At 40.1% G+C, this 23,112-nt stretch overlaps 1 protein-coding gene across 1 annotated transcript; it reads right to left on the minus strand.

Annotated features, from left to right (window-relative positions):
* Positions 1 to 4,438: 4,438 nt before the first annotated feature.
* On the minus strand, positions 4,439 to 20,401 carry LOC127414514 (proline rich transmembrane protein 1B-like). The gene is made up of 4 exons (XM_051652579.1): positions 20,261 to 20,401; positions 15,797 to 16,365; positions 8,188 to 8,316; positions 4,439 to 7,917 (listed from the first exon to the last, which is right to left on the minus strand). Exons 1-4 carry the CDS (start codon positions 20,268 to 20,270, stop codon positions 7,771 to 7,773), a joined length of 855 nt encoding a protein of 284 aa, XP_051508539.1. The 5' UTR covers positions 20,271 to 20,401; the 3' UTR covers positions 4,439 to 7,770.
* Between the last annotated feature and the right edge of the window lie 2,711 nt (positions 20,402 to 23,112).

Here is a 23,112-nt window from a genome sequence, read left to right on the forward strand (position 1 = left end):
TACAAGTTGTTTCCTCTCAGAATGACTGCTGTTTAAATGGAACAGATTCTTGATGATCATGTGTTACATTTGCTCCAGTTTACAGAAGAGAAATTGGGCCAGGCTGAGAAGACAGAGTTGGATGCACACTTTGAGAATCTGCTGTCCAAAGCTGACTGCACCAAAAACTGGACAGAGAAAATCTACAGACAGACTGAAGTTCTGCTTCAGCCAAACCCTTGTTTGCAGCAGACATGGTGTCATAAACCCTATGATATATGTGTTCATGTACATTAATGATTGGTAAAGCTGTGAAAAATGCAGCTTTTAGAAGGCAACTTCCTTCTGGCCTACAGACCACTATTCCTGACATATCTGAATTCCTGACCTTCACTTTCATTTGTAAGGGAAATACAGTGCGGCAACACTCTTTACAAGTTCTGCAATTCTTCATGGGCTCCAAACAACAGAAATCAGTGACCCCTACGGTCAGGTGACTTCAGTGGAACTGATGTAATCATTTCTGGATTATGGCATGACATTCATTTTTCAGATCCAGATCTATTTAATTACTTAAAAATGCATAAATGCAATTAATACTTGAATACACCTCTTCTATGATGATCATGTTTTTCATTTGTGAGTTCAAAGTCATTTTGATATTTTGTTCTGGAGACAGTAAAAAAAAATATAGCAGTAAAACAATTGTTTAAAATATAATTAATATTTTAAACACTTTTTTTCCCCACCAAATCTTGATGTTCTTGACTCAAAAAATCACTCTTGACTCTCTCTCTCTCTCTCTCTCTCTCTCTCAGGCAGATCATGAATTGTGTGTTGCGCAGACAGAGTTTGACAGACAGGCAGAGGTCACGTGACTGCTCCTAGAGGGCATCAGCAGCACACACGTGAGTCATGTTTACACAATACACACATTAACACGCAATACACACCTGAACCGACGGGTTAGATTGAGCACTTAACGTTAAGTAAACATGCCATTTTAAACAGATAAATCTCATTGTGTTTAGTTCCTAAAACTTTGAAAACAAGGTTCAAATATCCATGAATATCCTTTTGTAAACGAATGGAGAGCAGTTTGTTTACAGAGCACGCTGTGGGATTTATAGAGATGGGCGTCTTTTGTGTCTGCGCAGGTGAATCATCTGTGAGTTTGTAGAAGCGCAGGCGGTGTATTATAAACAGTGTCATCAGTACATGCAGGAGCTGCAGAGGGAGCTGGGCAGGTGAGCACATGTTGTGTCATATTTGACACTGTTAATAGATTATGCATATACAAATAACATTAAGCTGTGTTGAAATGTTCAATGTGTCTTTGCAAAAATAATTACTGGAATTTAAACGTGCATTAAAAGTCTGGCTGATATTACAGTGCTCTTGACTTTGTATTACTTGTTGCACTTGTAAAAGGGATGTTTCACTGTTATGCCCATCCAAACCATGGCTTACTTTCTTCCATGGAACTAGAAAGATTTTAGGCCAAATGTCACCATTCACTTCCATTGTATGGAAAAAAAGATGCAATGAAAGTGAACAGTGACTGAGGATAACATTCTGCATAACATCACCTTTTCTGTCATACAGGTCTGAAACAACATCAGGATGACAGAATTATCATTTTGATTTGAGATTATTAAGTAATAATCACTGTAATAATCACCTGTCTCACTTTTCCGCATCTGTCTGCTCTCAGTTCTAGTGGAGATGTGTTAGTATTGACTTTGTTGTCTTTTTAGTGGACACACTAGCCCATGCAAAGGTCACAGCGAGGTTTTACTTTATAAATCTTCTTTCTTTCAGGACATGCCCCGACTCATTTGTGGTGAATTCTCACCGTGCTGGCAGCCCGTCTGCTGTCCTGCTGCTAAACTTGCCTTCTCCGCTGGAAACAGACACCATGCAGATCGAGGAAGTTCAGCCGCCCGCCATAGAATTTACAGTAAAATACGGGCAGCTGTGATGGCCAGAGATTTACTGTACGGTGACCACGTTTTCGGCGGGCTGCAGTTTGGACACCCCTGGGAGATTTTGGAAATAGAACATAATTTGGCCCGAAATTGAGAAATTATATGAAAATCATATTCTGAACACCGAGTGTCGCTATCACGTTCCGCTGCATTTCACTGCACATTTGTCTCCACTAGTGCATTCTCTTTAGTTGCCACCCGCTTCATCCATTAAAAAAGTTCAGGAGTTTGGATTCCTCCAGATTCCCATGGATGAAGCGCCATGCAAAAAGAATGATGCGTTTGTTATAGGACTGGTATCCGGTTAGATACTTTGCTCATGTACTCGTTCTCAATAAAATGTCCTGATAGCAAGCATCGTAACTGAGTAGAGATGCCGTTGTGCAGTAGTTGTGCAGAGTTTATTGAGCGCGCACAGAGATGCGCGAGCCGAGAACACTCTCCTAGAATGTCTTCTGCAATGCTGGGAAGTTTATTAATTGTTGTGAATTGGTTCATTTTGATATTTCATTGAAACAAGAAAAATGATTCATGGACTTCTCAGCACCATTTGAGAGTAAGGAGATAAGAGAGAGTGCTCAAAACACTCGCGCATCTCTCTTTTTTATTTTTATCCCCTTTTCTCCCAATTTGGAATGCCCAATTCCCACTACTTAGTAGGTCCTCGTGGTGGTGCGGTTACTCACCTCAATCCGGGTGGTGGAGGACGAGTCTCAGTTGCCTCCGCTTCTGAGACCATCAATCCGCGCATCTTATCACGTGACTCGTTGTGCATGACACAGCGAAGACTCACAGCATGTGGAGGCTCATGCTACTCTCCGTGGTCCACGCACAACTTACCACACGCCCCATTGAGAGCGAGAACCACTAATCGTGACCACAAGGAGGTTACCCCATGTGACTCTACCCTCCCTAGCAACCGGGCCAATTTGGATGCTTAGGAGGCCTGGCTGGAGTCACTCAGCACACCCTGGATTCGAAGTCGTGACTCCAGGGGTGATAGTCAGCGTCAATACTCGCTGAGCTACCCAGACCCCCACACTCGTGCATCTCTGCTTATACTGCCTGTGCTCAGCTCGCACCTGTGTATCAACCAAGGGAGCACAGTCATTTTGATCAAATAAAAATCGTATTTGAAACACAAGTAACAACAGAACAGAAACTATGATTGAATTACTAATAAATAAAGATTAATTCCTTGTTACAGTGACACTGAATGGACGTCAAAAAATAAACACGCAAAATCCAAGGGCATTGAAAGTAACAAGTTCTTACCCAGTATAATATTTGTTACATTACCGTATGGTCAGAAGTTAACTATTCCATAAAGGGGACTGTAAAGGGAGTTCAGTGGAAAGGAGGAGGCGAGAACCGGCTTAATAATATAAATAATAATTTAATAAACAATTTAAACAAAACACACAACCAAAAACACACACAGTACAGCTGCCTACAATTCTCTCTCTCTCGAACTGTCGTCCCCGGCCGCCTTTATCCCTCGCGCGCCCCATCAGGCTGATTGGGGACCGGGTGTGTCTCATTCCATCCCGGCCCCGCCCTCCTCAGCTCTACACTCCTCCCGGCGTTGCCTCAGGCCGGGGAGCCCCCGGCATGACGTACATCCCCCACCCTTCCTCTCCGGGGGGGGGGGGGGGGCGTGCCTTACGCCCCGACTGCCGGCGGGTCATCCCCGCCTTCCTCGACCTGGGAGGAGACAGGAGGGGAAAAACAACAAAACAAAATGGCGAGGGAAAGGCCAACACAGAGCGAAAGAGAGAGAGAGAGGAGAGAGAGAAAAAGAAACTCACCGGTTCTCTGATGCACCGTCACGTGGTCCTCGATCACTACTCCACCCTCTCAGGCGGACTGCAGCCGCTCCTCCCCGGGCGGACCGGAGTCAGACCTCCGACCCCCAGCGGACAGAACGCCCCTCCGCGTTCCCGGCGTCCCGTGGGGACACTCCTCCGCCCCTGGCAGCGGCCCTACCACTCCAGGCGGTCGGGGAGTCGCTTCCCTCCTCCCCCCGTGGACGGCGGTCTTCCCTCGACCCCTCCGCGTTCCCGGGGGATGGCAGGGCACTCCTCCGCCCCCGGCAGCGGCTCCCTCGCTCCAGGTGGTCGGGGAGTCCCGTCCCCACTCGCCTCGTGGACGGTGGCCGTTCCCCGCGTCCGGGTGGTCGGGCTACTCCGTCCCCCATCGGACGGCAGCGGCACTCCCCTGGGTGGACGGCAGTGTCGAGGACTCTGCGACGGGAATCCCTCCTCCTTCCCAGGTTTTGTCACCAGTGTAAAGGGAGTTCAGTGGAAAGGAGGAGGCGAGAACCGGCTTAATAATATAAATAATAATTTAATAAACAATTTAAACAGAACACACAACCAAAAACACACACAGTACAGCTGCCTGCAATTCTCTCTCTCTCGAACTGTCGTCCCCGGCCGCCTTTATCCCTCGCGCGCCCCATCAGGCTGATTGGGGACCGGGTGTGTCTCATTCCATCCCGGCCCCGCCCTCCTCAGCTCTACAGGGACAATAATTGCCCTATGGATATAATTTTCAGGGGAATTTTTAAGTAGAATTTTAAGAACTATTTTAGATGGTATAAATAAATAAAAAAACAGAAACGAAAGCATTGCTGCCCCCACATTTTGCATTTTTTTGGTCACTTTTGGGGGCATTTTGCCCCAAGCCCCTCTTAATTTCTGACCCTGCATCACTGTTCTATTACAAGCATTCTTGGTGAGAGAAATATCCTTTATTAACACAAAATATGATTTAAAATTTGCATAATATTAAGCATACAACATAAAGATGATGCAATAGTGGCATCTAGCCTTTTTTTAAAAATTTTATTATTATTAATACAGCGGTGCGGCCCACGACACCTTATTTCTTTTTGCATCTGGCCCCCAGTAGAAAAGTTTGGAAACCCCTGCTTTAATGCCTGTATATTTTACGGTTCACTATTGTTTATAATTTTAAATTATATAAACTTGATAAACTAAACTCCTAAATTATAAAAGACTGTTTTTCACTTTAAAATGTATTGTTAATCACCATAGTAACAAAACGCCACATGATCACTTAAAGTTCATCAGGAGTGGCCCTTCCAGGAGTAATAATTAATATAAGTATAATTATTACACATGAAGAGACATGACTAAAATAATGCAATAAACATGAACTTAAATGCATAAAATATAACACAAACACCCCAATACACATAACTGATATTAAAAATAAGAACAAACAGCTATTCCCATAAATACAATAGCATAAAAATAAAAAACATATATTTTCTTGCTAAACATAATACACATTTTTACATCTAAAAAATACATTTTAACCATATTTTAGTGTTAAATTACATGTATTGTCTTAAATATAATTTTTTACCATATATTTTAAGGGTTTATATTTATATCTCGTTTATATATTGTATTTTAACTACCAGTTAACCAATAAACGTTTTTTTACTGTATGATTTTTACTTTCTTTTACCATTTACAATTACGGAAATTTTTATCAAGGCTTTGTGGATAGGGACAAAATATTAGTCACACATATTAAGATGATCTTGTGCCTTGTCAGTAACGTGTAACGTGGTCGCAAATTACTCAAATTAGTATAACCTTTTAAGCTCGGACGGGCCAGCGAGAAAACACAAATAATTGTCAAAATATTAATAACTACAGTCTTGACCAACACAAAATAGGTATCGTTTGAAAGCTTAGAAGCTCTAATTTACAATGCATGTAGACATTATGACCAAAACTGAACAAGTGCTTTGAAATTTGCAGACAAATCAGAAGTGTTCCTTGATAATTTATAAAAAAAATAAAAAATAAATTGCACTATACATATTATTGCAATCAGTAAAAACATCAAACTCATCAAATAGCCATCTGTCTTATATTGTTGGAAAGCTCTCAAAGAGTAGAATACAACCAGCCATTTGTTTTACTCACAGACAAATGTCTAGTGAGTAATAGCTAAGTATATGTCTTTGACAGTTATGTTGGTGTTGCTTATATGCCGCGTTTTCGCTTATAACTTCATGAAAAATAAACAGAACATAAAATATATAATTACTTAGAGGAGGTGATTGTCTTTCAAACGAGCCCACACACAATGTAATCGGATGCATTGATCATTAGATAATACACACGAAGCACAATGTTACATATGGCCACCAGGAGATGGCGCCAAATACACGACACGGACTCAATGATGACTCAAATGAAACTCATTCTGTGAAATCTCTTTACTAAAATCATGTCTGCATGCTATACAAACCTTTAGTCATTATTGTGTTTGCATGTAATTAGTTCTTATGTACAATTATTATGTTTTATATGTTTGGAGGGGCTTTTGGACACATTGAGATGTTTGTGTACACTAGGTTAATTTATTTGTAATGCTATAACTTTTGATTGCTATGTTGTATCAACACAAAATTTTACAGTTACAGGTAAATGTTACAGGTGACATGATTGGGAACATTTACAGAAACAAAATCAGTTTTTCGGAGACACCCAGAGATATATGATGTCAAATAAGAAAAAAAGTACATTTTTTGGCTCAATTTGTTTTGTGATTTTTTTTTTTATTCTTAGGCTGAGAGTCTCAGAATGTATCATAATCTATATCATTACACAATTTGAATAGTTTTCTTTGCAATGATACCAAATGACTCTCCTTTTTTCCCCTTTTTTTTAATTTATTTTTTGTTGGTCGAGTTATAAGCCTTTATTTTTGGTTATGCCCCTGAAACAGTAAATCTTTAAAAACAACTTCAGAGCTTAAAGGGTTAACCAAGATTAATTAATGCTGTAAAAATTATGTAATTGTTAGTTCATGATACCTAATGCATTAACAAATGTTAACGAATGGAACCATATTGTAAAGTGTTACCGGTTCATTTGTCACTGGAAATGGAAAGTTGAGGATAAAATAACCATCTTAAGACAAATGTTTTTGTGAAACATCTGAAATGCTGACTTGCTGACACATCTGACTTTTGCACAGTACTGTATATACATTCTATTTATTTACTACAGAAATAGTACGAGTAGTAGTTTAGGATGCTATTCCGAACATAGCACTTGTTTTTGAGAGAAAGCTCCCTTCTGACACACTCTGTTGGTCACTTGATTGTTTTCCATCTGTATGTTACTCTTCAGTGTATTTATTGGCGGCTCTCCAAGCCATGCGGTGAGAAAATTTAATACATTTAATCTTTATCAACAAATAACCCTCTCAAGGTCTTCACTTATATTTTAAACATAAACAGCATTGTGCTACTGGATTTTTATTTTATTTTATTATTCACTGCTACAAGGCGAAACTAACTAAATAAAACTATTTAAAAAAATAGAGCTCAAGCACAAACACATAAAGGACAAACACGGAAAGACTGAATATTTAAATAGTACTTATTACGGGTAGTATAAGGAACAAAGTACAGATTTTATTGCCAGTGGTTTCAATTTCTAGGAACAAATAAAATAGAACTGTAATTGTAAAATACAACTCTATCAATGACTTTCTAATGAAAGCACGTAGAGCTTTCCCTTCTAGTCTCTAAACTCATTTTCATCACTGAAACACTATATGATGAAATACGAGCAGAGGTGGAATTGGTTTAAATGGTAAGACTTCATTTTGAAACTCACACAACATGGGAGTCTTTTATAATTGCATTCTGTTCCTGCTCATGAGAGTGGAAACTAGTATTGCTGTAGAAACTAGATTTCTTCCCAGAAATTACACATTAAATAGTTTTATATTTTCGTAATCTGTATTTCTATGCACAGAGTGCTATTACCACATAAATAATCCACCCCAAAAACAAAAATATGCCAAACATTAAACTGAACATAACTAGCAGACGAGCCTTCTGGGACGTTTTCTCAGCTTCGCGGATATCACCCCTCGCCAACGCCGCACGGGTCTGCAGAGAGGTCAGAGGTCAGTAGGTTGCAATCCATGAACATAATTATTACAATAAATTCAGTTCTTGCAAGCCAGCGCTGTGTTGATATTCTGCATTAAAACTTTGTTTATATAATCTATTTAAATTTAACTTGAACCATTTAACATACAGACTTCAAACTAGAGTCAGTAATTTAAGTGTTTTAACATTTTTGTCATAAAGAGTTTGTATACACTATATAAACACTATGTATTTGCAGATATGCATATATATTGCAGGTATGCTTACTTCATAAGAATACATGACTGCGACGAGACCGCTCATTATACAGCAGAAGATGGTGACGAGAAGAGACTCCACCAGGTAATCTTTGGGTAACGGCGGCTGCTCTTCTCCCAGCGGAGGTCCGTTCATGTACTGAAAAAACAGATTTAGAGATTCAGAAGCATTACAGTGTCATAGAGAGGTTTGCAGTGTGGAAATAATACTTTTGAAGCAGGGTAAAATCCCGCTACTAAATATAGCTGCAAGCAGCAATTACAGGGCCAAGCACCGAAATGTCAAGCATTGCACCACATTAATGACAACCCAAAAATCACATGACATAAAGCATAAACATACATAACATTATACATTGCCTCAGGATGAATTTGAACCTACAACTTTCTGTTCAACAGGTCACTACACAGTCCAATGGACCACAGTACCACAACATTGACAGTCACCAAAGGGACATACCAAGCATAGAGCAATCACAGTCAATCATCGTAGTCACCATAATCAACTTCGGATTCATGTAACTTTACAATTTAAAAGCACAATGCAAAGATCTCCATAACAACTGCATGATTTGCAATTTTAACTGCATGATTTGTCAAGGTGGGGATTCGAACCCACAACCCTTGAAACTATTAACCAGTGCTTTCACACTTTTGACCCATGTCAGGTGGTGCTGTCTCCAAGCTTTGCGTGCACCCTCAGATCATGGTCCTGATTAAGCATACCAAGTTTGGTTTTGATGGGACAAACCATTGCCGAGATACTGCCTCATATTCAGTTTTACATCAACCTTGTTAAGTTTGCGCTGCCGTAACTTTTAAACAAAGGCGAAAATCAAAATGATGTACAGTCATTTCTGTGTGGCTAGGTCTGGAAATTATTTTGAGCCATTGCTTGGACAAATCGGACAAAGTTTGAAGGATGTGAAACTTTTAAACTGTAAACATCATTATCCAAGATGGCAGCTACTATAATGGGAGTAATCGGAGTTATAATGTATGGGGGTTCATTAAGAGGAGAGTAATCAGACTAAAAAAAAAGAATTTTGTTTCTAGGACAAATGGCAACCTTTCGATCTCCATAGCACACAGGTATGGTGCACCTTACTGCTGGACCACATTGCCACAGATGCTGAAGAAACATACCAAGCTTAGAGTCAGCAGGTTTTGAATTGGGAAAAAAAAAGTATTCAAAATGGTGGAGAGCCGATATGGCTGATATCAAACACAGCAGAAAGAAAGAACAGACTGGTCGTGATGTATTTAACTGATTAGCATGCTAAACTAATGTTGCCCTACAGATAGCATTGTGATCAAATAGCCTTATAAGACAGAAAACCAAAGCCTTTCTAGCAAGTCAGTCCACTGTCGGCCATCTTTGGGATGCTCTCAAGAGGCTATTTCCAGTCATGAAAGTGCAGCTCCTATCTACTTGAATGGAGAAAACCAAAATTTCAAAAACAGTTGGTCAAGATTACGATCAAAGAACATATTTTAAATCAGCAATAAAATCTGACAATACTGGAATCATAAATTGTGATTTTATCGTCATATTACGCTAAAAAACGCAATTTTCCCGGTGTGTATAGCTAATGCGCATACACGTTCTAGAGTTGATTGACAGGTGATGTCTGTATCCAAATGGTGATTGGCTCTTTTAACTGTAAGGCAGGACTTCCTATCTACATCCATTGACCGTTGGGCACTCAGAGCTCCTTGGTTGAATATTCCAGTTTCTCCCATTCATTTTAATTGAAGTGGCTCATCTCTGCTAAATAATATCTGCAGAAAACCCAACAGTTAGCATGCTAACCGATTAGCATGCTAATCTATCATAGCATGTAGCATGATAACCATGCTAAACAGAACATGTTCTTTTGAACTACATGTGATGCTATCTCCAAACTTCTCAAACCTTTCAAAAGATATCACTCCCATATATATCAGAAGAACAACACTAAGACAAAGAACAAGAAGTATACCTTCAAACAGAAATTATCTGTGATAAGCCCTGCAACTTTTCAGTAACAAAGATCTCCAGTACAATATAACATCATCTCTAACACTGGTCCACCTGGGAATCACACCTACAACCCTTCAAACTATAAATCAGTGCTTTGACACACTGAGCCACTCAGTTGACATGCCCATTGAGAGTCAGCATACAAGTACGGGTTATCTTTTGAACTATAGGTGGCACTGTCTCCAAACTGCTCAAGTATAATCAGGACATAATGTCGATGATGCATACCCATTTTCTTTGAAATCCAACAATGTATTTAAAAGATATATCATTTTTTAGTAAATGTCAATATAGTGGATAGGCAGTATGGCCAAAATGGGAAGAACTGGTATCACTGAAATCTGCATGACCTAAGGAATCCACTGACACAAACCCCCAAGCGCTCTAAACAGAGAGGACTTGTGACGAGAGAGACATTATGTCTAGGTTGTAAAACCTTCTGAATATGTTTTGAGAAGACCATCCTGCAGCAAAATATATGTCTTGTAAAGACACCATTCGTCCATGCCCAAGAGGAGGCCATGCCTCTAGTTGAGTGTGCTTTAACACTAATTGGGCAAATCTTACCCTGCGACTCGTAAGGCATGGCAATCACATCAACGATCCAGCGAGAAAATCTTTGCTTGGAGACTGACATTCCTTTAGTGCGTCATCAATAGCACACAAATAGCTGATCAGACAGTCTGAATTGGTGGGTGCACTCAACGTATGCATGTTGTGCCCGCACAGGACATAACAAATGCAAGGATTGTTCCTTATCCGAATAAAATGGAGGAGGGAAGAAGGTTTGAAGGTGAAACATCTGTGCTCTGAAGGGTTGTGGTTAGAACCATAGGCACATAGCCTTTTCTGTGTTTGACAGTGGCTTTTGAAAGTTCGGGGCCAAACTCCAAACATGAATTGTCAATTGATAGTGCATGTAAGTCACCGACCCGTTTTACTGAGGCCAGAGCCAGCAGTAGTGCAGTCAATCCGCACATCTTATCACATGGCTTGTTGAGCGCGTTACCGCGGAGACCTAGCGCGTGTGGAGGCTTCACGCTATTCTCCGCGGCATCCAAGCACAACTCGCCACGCTCCCCACCAAGAGCGAGAACCACATTATAGCGACCACGAGGAGGTTAACCCAACGTGACTCTACCCACCCTGGCCACCCGGGCCAATTCGTTGCATAGGAAGCCTGACTGGAGCCACTCAGCACGCCCTAGATTCAAACTTGTGACTCCAGGTGTGGTAGTCAGTGTCTTTACTGGCTGAGCTACCCAGGCCCCAGTAGTGCGGTCTTAATGGAGATGTGCAAATCAAAGTCCAATGGTTTGAAGAGGGGCCCTGCGAGCACTTTTAGGACCAAAGTTAGGCCCCAAGTCGGAACTGTAGCCGGCTGAGGTGGATTTAATTGTCTTGCTCCTCTAAGGAACTTTATGATTAAATCATGTTTGCCTATAGTGGTACCGGCTTCAGGTGCGTGATACGCAGATATAGTCACCACATAAACTTTGAGCATTGACGGAGTGAGTCCTGCATCTGTTTGCTCTTGAAGAAATATGAGAATTTCATGTATGGGGCAGTTTACCTGGTCTTTGCCATGTGAAAGGCACCAATCAGTGAACACATTCCATTTTAGCATGTAGAGGCATCTCGTAGATGGCGCTCTGGCCTGTAAAATGGTGTTCATGAATGAATGCGTCAGTTCTGGCATGTTTAGTGCACTCCGTTCAGGGGCCACATATGCAGGTTCCACAGCTTGGGCTGGGGATGCCAGATTGTGCCTTGCGCTTGAGAGAGGAGATCCCTCCTCAGCTGTATTTCCCATGGCGAGCTGTATAACATCTCTATCGTTTCTGGAATCCATGGCTAATTGGGCCATTTTGGCACAACCAAAAATTGTTTCCTTGTCCTCTCGGACAAGGGGGAAATGCATATTTGCATTTTGCTGGCCATTATCAGGCCATTGAGTCTGCTCCTAGTGGGGCTTGGGACTTTGAGAACCAGAGTGGGCATTCTCCACTGAGGCAAATAGATTGATTTCTGCTTTGCCACATATTTCCCAAATCCTCAGAACAGTTTGTGGATGAATTCTCCATTCGTCTGGTATCACCCCTTGGCGTGACAATAGGTCTGCACCGTAATTCAGACGGCCTGGGACATATGTCGCTCTCAGTGAAAGGAGATGGCGCTCACTCCACAGGAGGATGTGACACGTCAGTCTCATTAATGGCGGTGAATGAATTCCACCTTGGCGGTTTATATATGCCACAACTGTCATGTTGTCGGAGCAAACCAGAACATGACAGTTCGCTATTTCTGACTGAAAAGCCTTCAAGGCTAGGAATACAGCCGATTGCTCTAGGCGGTTGATGTGCCACGCCCTCCTCACACCTGTCCAGGTGCCAAAAGCTGGGCGTCCATCGCATACCACCCCTCAACCTGTGTTGGAAGCATCTGTAGTCACCACCAGCATGTTGTGGCACATGACACTTAAGCCAGCACTGAAGAGGTCTCGTGTAAAAGACTTAATGGAATGACGGCGAATGCCACCACCTAAACCCCAATGCTTTTTGAAACATCTTCAGTGGAAGTGTTCTCCCAATTTGAACTGAGACAGACGTGCTCGCTCGTGAGTAGAGGCGGGCTCCTAAAAAGGAGATTTTGCGTGCTCTTCACCCAGTTGACATTGAGGCCTAAGCTGTTTAGATGCTGAAGCAGTAAGTCTCTGTGCTGGTATAACAGAGCATCTGATTGGGCCAGTAACAGCCAATCGTCGAGGTAGTTCAAAATGCGCACACCGCTGCAGGGGAGCAGAGAGTCTTCTCGTTGCCTTGAAGATCCCGCCCGCTGACTTGTGTAGTCAACGGAGAAGCAGTAGAAGGCTTCTAGACGAGAGATGAATCGCTGTCTTGAAGGAAGAAAATTCTGAGGAATGGTGTTTGCGCACCTGCTTTTATAGTGGACAGTTTCGCACCTAAAAAGGCGGGGCTCACACACCATAGCCAATATTAGGATATTGACGTTATTGTAGAGAGGTTTCAACTAGGTTGTGTGGAAGGACACTCCCCATATGTGTTAGCAAACGTTAAGTGTACTGAGTCGTAAGGGAACTAAATGTACAAATTTCCACTTTACAGCTCCTTTAACTACACTGTGACCCACTAACTGTTATGTATAGTGTGCTGATTGCTCTCCTCTTCCATTCACTCTCCCGTTCTTCAGAGGAATGGCACATCAAAATAAAAGTTCAGATAGGCGAAATAAAAACAAAAAGGGAAATAATAATGGTAAAAACTATTAATGTTATACTTATATAATCAACTAAAAACTAAGGTTATTTATACGAGGCTCTGTCTGGTTTTATTGAAGGCCTGCCTCCAACTTGGGAAATGACCAATCACAGTTTATAATTTGGGGTGGCACCTGGGGAGGTCAGGCAAATTCTGGGGGTTGGGCAGGGCCATGCCCCCTATCTGGTCATTGGTCAAAAAGAGCGTGAACCCTGTATAATAAGGCCAAAAACAGTCAGAATTTAGTTTTTCATAACCATTTCCCACCTTCGCAATCAGTTGAAAAGTTCATCTGTTTGAACTGGCTAGGAAGTTTTGAGTTTTTAAAGTTTCAGTATGCATATAGTAGCTCTTGTATCTCAAAAGAACAGTAAAAATTGGATTTGTCATGATATAATCTCTTTAAATGTCTTGTTTAAGAACACAATGTTGAAGGGGGAATTCAGTAATTTGTTTATAGTTTTCCTCAAGTGAAAGTCACTTAAGCAGATAAATGCATATGCAAAATTGATAAAAATGTAAATGCAACCTCGACAGTTTTATGAATCCCATTCAAGAGTTTGCTTTAATGACCAGAAATATTGTTTACTGTTATCAGTAAGGGATAATGTCAGCTGTTCGTTATCACAAATTATTACACAGCTCTCTGGAATTCTGATTGGTCAATTGCACCACTCAGCGGTCTGATATTTCTGAATAACCACTGCACATCTGAAATCAGGTGATAATATTACACTGATCATCCGGGTATTTTGTGTCATCTTTCTTCTTATTGTATCACTCTGTGATCTCTGCTAGTAAGCTACTTAATTTAAAATCAAATCAATATTTCATTTCCATTTATTTTGCCAAGTAGACATGTAATAAGCAGGATAATGAGCTGTCAGATGCAATATGTATGAATACCTTACACAACTCCGATGCAAACCTGAGGTGGAAACCAGTGTTCCTCTGTTTCTTCTCACGTAACGTAATTTCAACTAAAATCATTATTTCATTGCCATTTAATGGTCCGAAATAATGGTCCGTGTAATAAGCTACATAATCTACACTCAGCCGGTTGTTATGGCAAAATAAACCAGACAGGGGTCTTGTATTACCCTGAAGGGGTTTATTTCAAATAGGTAATGCTGCAGGCCGGTGTTCTCCAAATGGGGGCGAAATCTCCAAAAAGGGTGTGATTACTTCAGAAGGGGGCGTGGTTACTCCAAAAGGGGTTGCACCAACTCTAAAAGGGGGTGACACTTCCACTCACAGTTAGGGAACGTGTTAGATTAGAGGCTCCCTGTATCTTTGCTAGCGATTTGGAGCTATGCCTGCAGCTATATCATTCTCGTTTATTTTGCGATAACGACCGTCTGACTGTACATTATCCCGTTTATTACACACCTTCCAAATAATCCATGGAGTCTTCAGAAACAGCTGAATTCCACCTCCGGTTAGCGTGGGAGTTTATTTTATGAAAATGACCGTCTGACTCATTATCCCGATTATTACACAACTACTTTCCAATAAAAAATGAATGGACATGAAATATTGATTTGAGTTTAATTATTATTATGTGGGAAGAAAGAAATTGTAGAGTCTCCAGAAACAGCTGCATGTCAAATCCAGTTTGCATCAGAGATCTGTTGGTGTTTATTTTGAAAATATTACTGTCTCACTGCTCATTATCCTGCTTATTACAAGACTACTTGCTGAATAAATAAATAAATGGATATGAAACATTGATTTCAGTTTGAACTATTTTATTAGATTACTTGTAGAGATTGCAGAGTGATATGAGAAGTAGGAAAGATGGGTAGCAATGCCCAGGATGACCGGTCTGCTATCACTTTATCCCTGGATGTTTGGTTGTTATTCAGAAATGTCAGACTGCTGGATTGCGCAATTGACTAATCTGAATCGAATAATCCAGAGAGCAGTGTTATAATAATTGATAATAAGTTTTGATTCTACTTGGGTCAGTTTAATACAGCTGTAATAGCATTACATTTATGAGTCTTAAAGATAAATTTGTGATCTTACTACACTGCCCACTGCAAAGGCAAAACGCAGAAACACATTTTGTCAAAATTGAGTTATGACTGAACACAGGTTTCTTCAACTGTGATCTGTCCTGTAAACAGATGGGTTTGGCTCAACTATGTTTGGATTCAGAGCAAACTGAATGGAACTATTTTTGATCCACATTTGACTGGAAAATCAAATAGTTAAAGTGTTTGTGTAGTTACTGCGTTTTCTCTTTGACAGGCAGTATAGCGTAGCTAGAGTATTAAATGTGTCTGTCAGTATTAAAGATAAAGTTGTAATCTTACTATAGTATAAGATGGGTAGGTGGAGGGTGGCAGGAAGGTGGGCTGGTAGAAAGCAGGTTGATTTGCCCCCGGCTGGCATGCGATCACAGGCTGGTTGGCGTAATGGGGCATTGGAGAGGGGTACATGAGGTACGCTGTTTTTGGGTCAGGTGGGCTGTATGGAGGCGGGTCCATCGAGGGGTTCAGGGAGAGGCTGGTGGTTGGACCGTCACCTCCAGGTGGACCCGATACTCCCTCCATGTTCATTCTTTCAAGCGTGTACGCCGGGTGGAGTGTGTGTGTGCTGTCCGTGTCAAACGCAGGGTTCAGGGTCCGGTTGCTGTCCGTTTCATACGCCAGGTTGGCCGTTTGATTGCTGTCGGTGTCATATGCAGGATGGGCTGTTTGGATGCTGTCACCATCGGTTACCTGGTGGGAGGTCTGGATGCTGTCCGTGTCGTTGGCCTGGCTGCTGGTGAGGATGCTGACCGAGTCATATGCTGAAGCGATGGGTAAGGTCGTGACCACTCTCTGCCCAGAGGAAGAGGAATGGAGCCGTCTCAGATTGTCTGGAATGTTTGGTGGAGTGACTGATGATGGAAGAACAAGAGAGAGAGAGACTTTTAACCAGACCTCTAAAACGCTCAGAACTTAACCCTCAGAGACCCCAAGAATTGTCATTGGTGATGTATATTTTTTTCTCCACCTCGAAATTGTTTTTAAGAAGCCACTGGTTATGAAAATAATGATTGTTATGCATATTTTAGGGTGTTTTAGGGTGAATAAAACAATTAATAAAAAAAACTTGCAAAATTTCTATTTATTTATTTATTTATTTATTTATTTATTTTTAAGGATTTGTTCAGTCCTTGTTTACTCATCCCTGTGTTGTTCTAACTTGTGTTGTTCTAAGAAATTGTGAAAAAACATTGTGCTTCGTGAAGATATACAATGGCAGCCTAATCTTTTGAACGAAGTACTCGGAAATTGAACAGAAATATAGAGGAGGCTACAAATGTGAACGGTTGCTCTCCTACCCTATCATGAACGCACACAGGAGATCAACGGTCAGTGAATATTTTCACTAAATAATACATTATATTTCAGTTTGTTTCTCATCAAATCTTATCGTATGTTTTCATAACAATCATGAGTCTCATGGAATAATTTATTAGACTTCTGAATTATACTTTTGTGTTCTTTTGAAGCTTGAAGAGGTGGTCACCATAAACTGCCATTGTATGACATCACTGAGCACAACATGTATTCACAATTTCTCCCTTTGTGTTCAGAAAAAGAAAGAAAGTCATATTGGGTTATAACAACACAGGGGTGAGTAAACAATGACTGAATTTTCATTTTTAGGTGAACTATCCCTTTAAATCAAGTGCAATTTTGAATTCGCAACACAATTCGACACACAAAAGAATATGAATAATAATTAATTATGAGCAATAAGGGTACATTCATGAACAGTAAAATGTTTTTTTGAAAATGTAAATCTAATAAAAACTATTGATATTGAAGATATATTTGCTGGTATCATCAGAACAATTAAAAAATACCCATCTCTTTACAATGTAGTATTTTTAATACAGGTGCATCTCAATAAATTAGAATGTCGTGGAAAAGTTTATTTATTTCAGTAACTCAACTCAAATTGTGAAACTCGTGTATTAAATAAATTCAATGCACACAGACTGAAGTAGTTTAAGTCTTTGGTTCTTTTAATTGTGATGATTTTGGCTCACATTTAACAAAAACCCACCAATTCACTATCTCAAAAAATTAGAATATGGTGACATGCCAATCAGCTAATCAACTCAAAACACCGGCAAAGGTTTCCTGAGCCTTCAAAATGGTCTCTCAGTTTGGTTCACTAGGCTACACAATCATGGGGAAGACTGCTGATCTGACAGTTGTCCAGAAGACAATCACTGACACCCTTCACAAGGAGGGTAAGCCACAAACATTCATTGCCAAAGAAGCTGGCTGTTCACAGAGTGCTGTATCCAAGCATGTTAACAGAAAGTTGAGTGGAAGGAAAAAGTGTGGAAGAAAAAGATGCACAACCAACCAAGAGAACCGCAGCCTTATGAGGATTGTCAAGCAAAATCGATTCAAGAATTTGGGTGAACTTCACAAGGAATGGACTGAGGCTGGGGTCAAGGCATCAAGAGCCACCACACACAGACGTGTCAAGGAATTTGGCTACAGTTGTCGTATTCCTCTTGTTAAGCCACTCCTGAACCACAGACAACGTCAGAGGCGTCTTACCTGGGCTAAGGAGAAGAAGAACTGGACTGTTGCCCAGTGGTCCAAAGTCCTCTTTTCAGATGAGAGCAAGTTTTGTATTTCATTTGGAAACCAAGGTCCTAGAGTCTGGAGGAAGGGTGGAGAAGCTCATAGCCCAAGTTGCTTGAAGTCCAGTGTTAAGTTTCCACAGTCTGTGATGATTTGGGGTGCAATGTCATCTGCTGGTGTTGGTCCATTGTGTTTTTTGAAAACCAAAGTCACTGCACCCGTTTACCAAGAAATGTTGGAGCACTTCATGCTTCCTTCTGCTGACCAGCTTTTTAAAGATGCTGATTTCATTTTCCAGCAGGATTTGGCACCTGCCCACACTGCCAAAAGCACCAAAAGTTGGTTAAATGACCATGGTGTTGGTGTGCTTGACTGGCCAGCAAACTCACCAGACCTGAACCCCATAGAGAATCTATGGGGTATTGTCAAGAGGAAAATGAGAAACAAGAGACCAAAAAATGCAGATGAGCTGAAGGCCACTGTCAAAGAAACCTGGGCTTCCATACCACCTCGGCAGTGCCACAAACTGATCACCTCCATGCCACGCCGAATTGAGGCAGTAATTAAAGCAAAAGGAGCCCCTACCAAGTATTGAGTACATATACAGTAAATGAACATACTTTCCAGAAGGCCAACAATTCACTAAAAATGTTTTTTTTTTATTGGTCTTATGATGTATTCTAATTTTTTGAGATAGTGAATTGGTGGGTTTTTGTTAAATGTGAGCCAAAATCATCACAATTAAAAGAACCAAAGACTTAAACTACTTCAGTCTGTGTGCATTGAATTTATTTAATACACGAGTTTCACAATTTGAGTTGAATTACTGAAATAAATGAACTTCTCCACAACATTCTAATTTATTGAGATGCACCTGTATATCACTAATATCATAAAACAAATATATATTTTTTAACTACAGAAATCATTTTTTGAGCACTAATATCTGGCATTGTCTCAAATTGTAATTTTTTTTCAAATGAATATTTCCTGGGGGTTGTAATCATTTTTTAATCCCTAAACATGTTGGGAATTAAAAAAATCAACAACAATATAAGTCAAATACTTAACTGGAAAATTGCTAAATTGCTTCCAAAATTGTTACTAGAGGTGTGACCTGTTTGCAAGCTTTGACATTTAATATGCTATTTTTTCCCTCCAAAAATTGCCCTTTTTATATTGACTTTCTGAAGAGTGTAAACTCTGACATGTCAGCTTCTAAATCAACCAATGGCATGAGTTTGGGGCGGGACTATCTGGTTAAACAATGGAAAACAGGGGCAGGTTGGAGTGCACCATTCATATTTTCTTCAAGAAATGTCAGTTTCTAGTTATTTCTGCTATTCAGTTTGGTGCCGCTTAATGACACTTCACCTGCAAGATACTTGAAACCTCCCTGAAAGAGCTCAATGCTGTAGGAAACTCTGCTCTGAGAGAAACCTTCACCTCAGATACAGCCAATGAATTATTCAGTCTGGACATATAAGCCTCTTTTAAGGCACTGAAATGGAAATCATTGAAAGTGAACAGGTTTTAATGGTCATTCTTCAAGATGTTCAGTGGTGACCCAGTTTTCATCTTGGTGCCGAGATGAAGAACTGATTAATTTAGTCTGTTAGTCAGTAATGATCTCCAGTAGATGCTGGTCAAGCCTCATTGAGTTTCTTATTCAATATTGAACTGACTCACATCAAACAAACACAACACAACTCAAATACTATTGAAAGTTTGGCCAGTGTGCACTATTACAATACTAGTCTAAATAGAGCTGAAATACTAATACAAATTATGCTTCCCTCACTAAGGCAGCAGAGGTGTAAAAAGTAACCATCTTTGAAATTATATTTTTAATATGAATTTCTTTTTTCAGTTCATTTTTCATGGTGTGTTAATGCACCATATCTCAGCTCAGAGCATAATGCAATTTCAGAAACATAATGTACTTGAAGCACTTTTGCAACAAAACAAAAAAACTAGATGTTTTTTCAGTTCTTATTTCATGTGTGCCTTTATTCTTGTAGTCATTTTGTCCATGTCTACATAATAAACATTTACAAAACCACTCGAGGTCTTTGGAAACTTTCCAGCCAGCCTGTATTATGACGTTAGAAGCTAAACAGAAGTTTCCATGAAGTAAACTGGACAGAAAGTGTGATAATTGACAAAAACAGCTAATTTTACCTGCGGCCATCAGGGGTGTTTTGCTCTCAAAGGTCAGAGATCAGGTGTTCATCAGGCAGCAGAATCCAGTGGGAAATATCCAGCGGGTTGTTTAGGATGAGATGTGTGTATGTGATAGCTGTGGCTCGTGCAATCTCACTCTGTCTCACTCTGAACAGTATCATGTTTGTTTAATAATTGACAACCAAGACTGTGTGTGTGTGGGCCTGTTTTTTAGCATGCATGCGTGTGTGTTTATGAGTGCCCTTGATATTAGGTCTGCACGTGCTGGTTTGTTATGAGCAAATGTTGTACATCCACTTATAAGTTTACTGTAGTTTGTATAGTTACACATTTTTCCTCATAAGTGAGCAAAATCTGATAAAACCCTCCTTTGGGAACATTTTGGAATCTCCTCATTTAATATGAATAAAAAATGTTCTTTTAGGTGTTGGTGGGTTTGTCTGTAAAGCCAACATTTTATTTAGCACTTTAAGCTTATTAGGGTTTTTTCCAAAATCCCTAAACAAAGACTAAAATTTCCAACTGTAACTCCTAGAGTTTTCAAGCGACATCCACCAAACTTGGCACAGACTTTCAAACTGTTTTGACTCGGCTTGCTGTGTCTTTTCTAACTGGTCAGACTTTTGTGATTTTCCCTTAGCGTACTTAAAAAAGGGCAAAAATGTCGAATGACTCCCATTGAAAACATCTGACTACAATATTTAACTGCAGAGCTTTCTAACTACATCCACCCAACTTGGCCCAAACCTTCAAACTGTTCTGATTCGGCTTGCTGTGTCTGTTTCAACTGGTTGAACTTTTTCTTTTTTCCTGTAGCGGACTTAATAACGAGCCGAAATTCTCAGTGAGTCCCACTGACCATATCTGACTACAATAACTCCTAGAGCGTTCAAGCTACATCCACCCAACTTGGCACAGACCTTCAAACTGTTCTTACTTATCTTGCTGTGTCTTTTCTAAATGGTCGGACATGCAATTTTCCCATAGTGGACATAAAAGGGGCCAAAATTCCCAAGAACTCCCATTGAAAATATCTGACTACAATAACTCCTAGAATGTTCAAGCTACATCCACCCAACTTGGCACAGACCTTCAAACTGTTCTAACTTGCCTTTCTGTGTTTTTTCTAATTGGTCAGACTTTTGCACTTTCCCATAGCGGGCTTAAAAATGGGCCAAAATTCCCAATAACTCCCATTGAAAATATCTAAATGCAATAACTCCCAGAGCTTTCAGTCTACATCCACCCAACTTGGCACAAACCTTCAAACTGTTCTGACTCGGCCTGCAGTGTCTTTCTCAACTGGCTGGACTTTTGCTTTTTTCCTGTAGCGGACTTAATAACGGGCCAAAATTCCCAGTGACTCCCACTGAAAATAACTGACTGCAAAAACTCCTAGATCTTTTAAGCTACATCCACCAAACTTGGCACAGACCTTCAAACTATTCTAACTCGGCTTTCTGTGTCTTTGCTAATTGGTCAGACTTTTGAGATTTTTCCCATAGTGGACTTAAAAACAGACCAAAATTCTCAGCGAGTCCCACTGCCATATCTGACTACAATAACTCCTAGAGCTTTAAAGCTACATCCACCAAACTTGGCACTGCCCTTCAGACTGTTCTGACTTATTGTGCTCAAATTTTTTAAACTAATCCAACTTAGGGTTTTCTTGTAGTGGGAGATCAAACATCACGAAAAGTACATTGACAAAATGTGATCGACTATCTGACATTTTTTCTGTCTGTCTTTTCTGACCGTTGGGCCTGTACAACCTTCAAACTACAGACTTTTAAAACTATTTAAAACTTTCAGACTTTCAACATCAAAGGTTGTCTTGACTAACTTCTCCTATATGTAGCTTTATATTAATCAATTGGAGTCTATGATATTTCTTCAGCTAGATACGTAAATGTGTGTGTGTTTCAGGTGTGGGCAGTTGAGGACAGACAGTACATTGGCAAAGACAAACACTGTTTCTGTCTCTTCTCAGACATGTTCATAGAAAGATCAGCTGGAAACCTTCAACAGTTAACACTATATCATAGCAAACCAGATGTATTGACACATAACTTAACAAAACTCTTCTAGTGTATGTCAAACAAATCTCAGTAAAGTTGAACTTGATTATTCTCTCCAGTATCTTTCCAAATCAAGCAATACTTACATGCTAGAAGCTAGATAAAGTCAAATAGAATGGTTATTTATTTGCCTAATAAATATGGTCACAAAACTCTCTGTTAACCCACAACTAATCTCTACTTTTTGTTAACAGTTACCACTAGAGGGAGCCAATTAGCTGACATTTACATTTACCTTGTACCCCAAACTGCCTGAGTGAATGCAAAAGAAATCTGAACTGAATAAGTAAACTGCATCTCATATATGCCTTACTGAATGATTAGTGGAATGCTGGGGTCAGAAATATTGTATTCAGTAAGTCCTATGCTCAGTTCAAAGTGAAAGTGATGTAGTACAATATCAGTATAGTGTTTCAATGATATTACCCTGCAGGATTGTTATGCATGCGCATGATGTTGTACAGTAATGCTGAACTTTTTGGTATTTTTTTAGTGTTTAAAAGAAACTTAAACTTAATTCAGAGTTGTGAGTTACGACAAAACTGTACAGAGGAAAAATCCTTGAAAATGTTGGTAAATAAATCAGCCTGTACTTTGAGTTGTGCAGTTCTAAATTTTCCCTGTATTTTTTAAGTGCTTAAAAATGCCATAGAATGTTTGGTGGTACAAAGAGGCTTAAGAGCGGGGAAGATTTTCAGTTAATAAAGACTTCAGAACACACAAATATGACTTCAGAACACTTGGAATGTACTGTCGAATCGACTACTTTTA

The sequence above is a fragment of the Myxocyprinus asiaticus genome, chromosome 24 (genome assembly GCF_019703515.2).
Source record: "Myxocyprinus asiaticus isolate MX2 ecotype Aquarium Trade chromosome 24, UBuf_Myxa_2, whole genome shotgun sequence".
In the NCBI taxonomy this organism is placed as follows: domain Eukaryota; kingdom Metazoa; phylum Chordata; class Actinopteri; order Cypriniformes; family Catostomidae; genus Myxocyprinus; species Myxocyprinus asiaticus.

Bases quoted from the DNA above. Each gene is read 5' to 3' on its own strand.
- LOC127414514 (XM_051652579.1), bottom strand. The intron at 8,317-15,796 runs GTAAGATTACAA...CTGTTTTTTCAG, and splicing joins CCTACCCATCTTATACTATA to TACATGAACGGACCTCCGCT. The intron at 7,918-8,187 runs GTAAGCATACCT...ACCTCTCTGCAG, and splicing joins CAGTCATGTATTCTTATGAA to ACCCGTGCGGCGTTGGCGAG.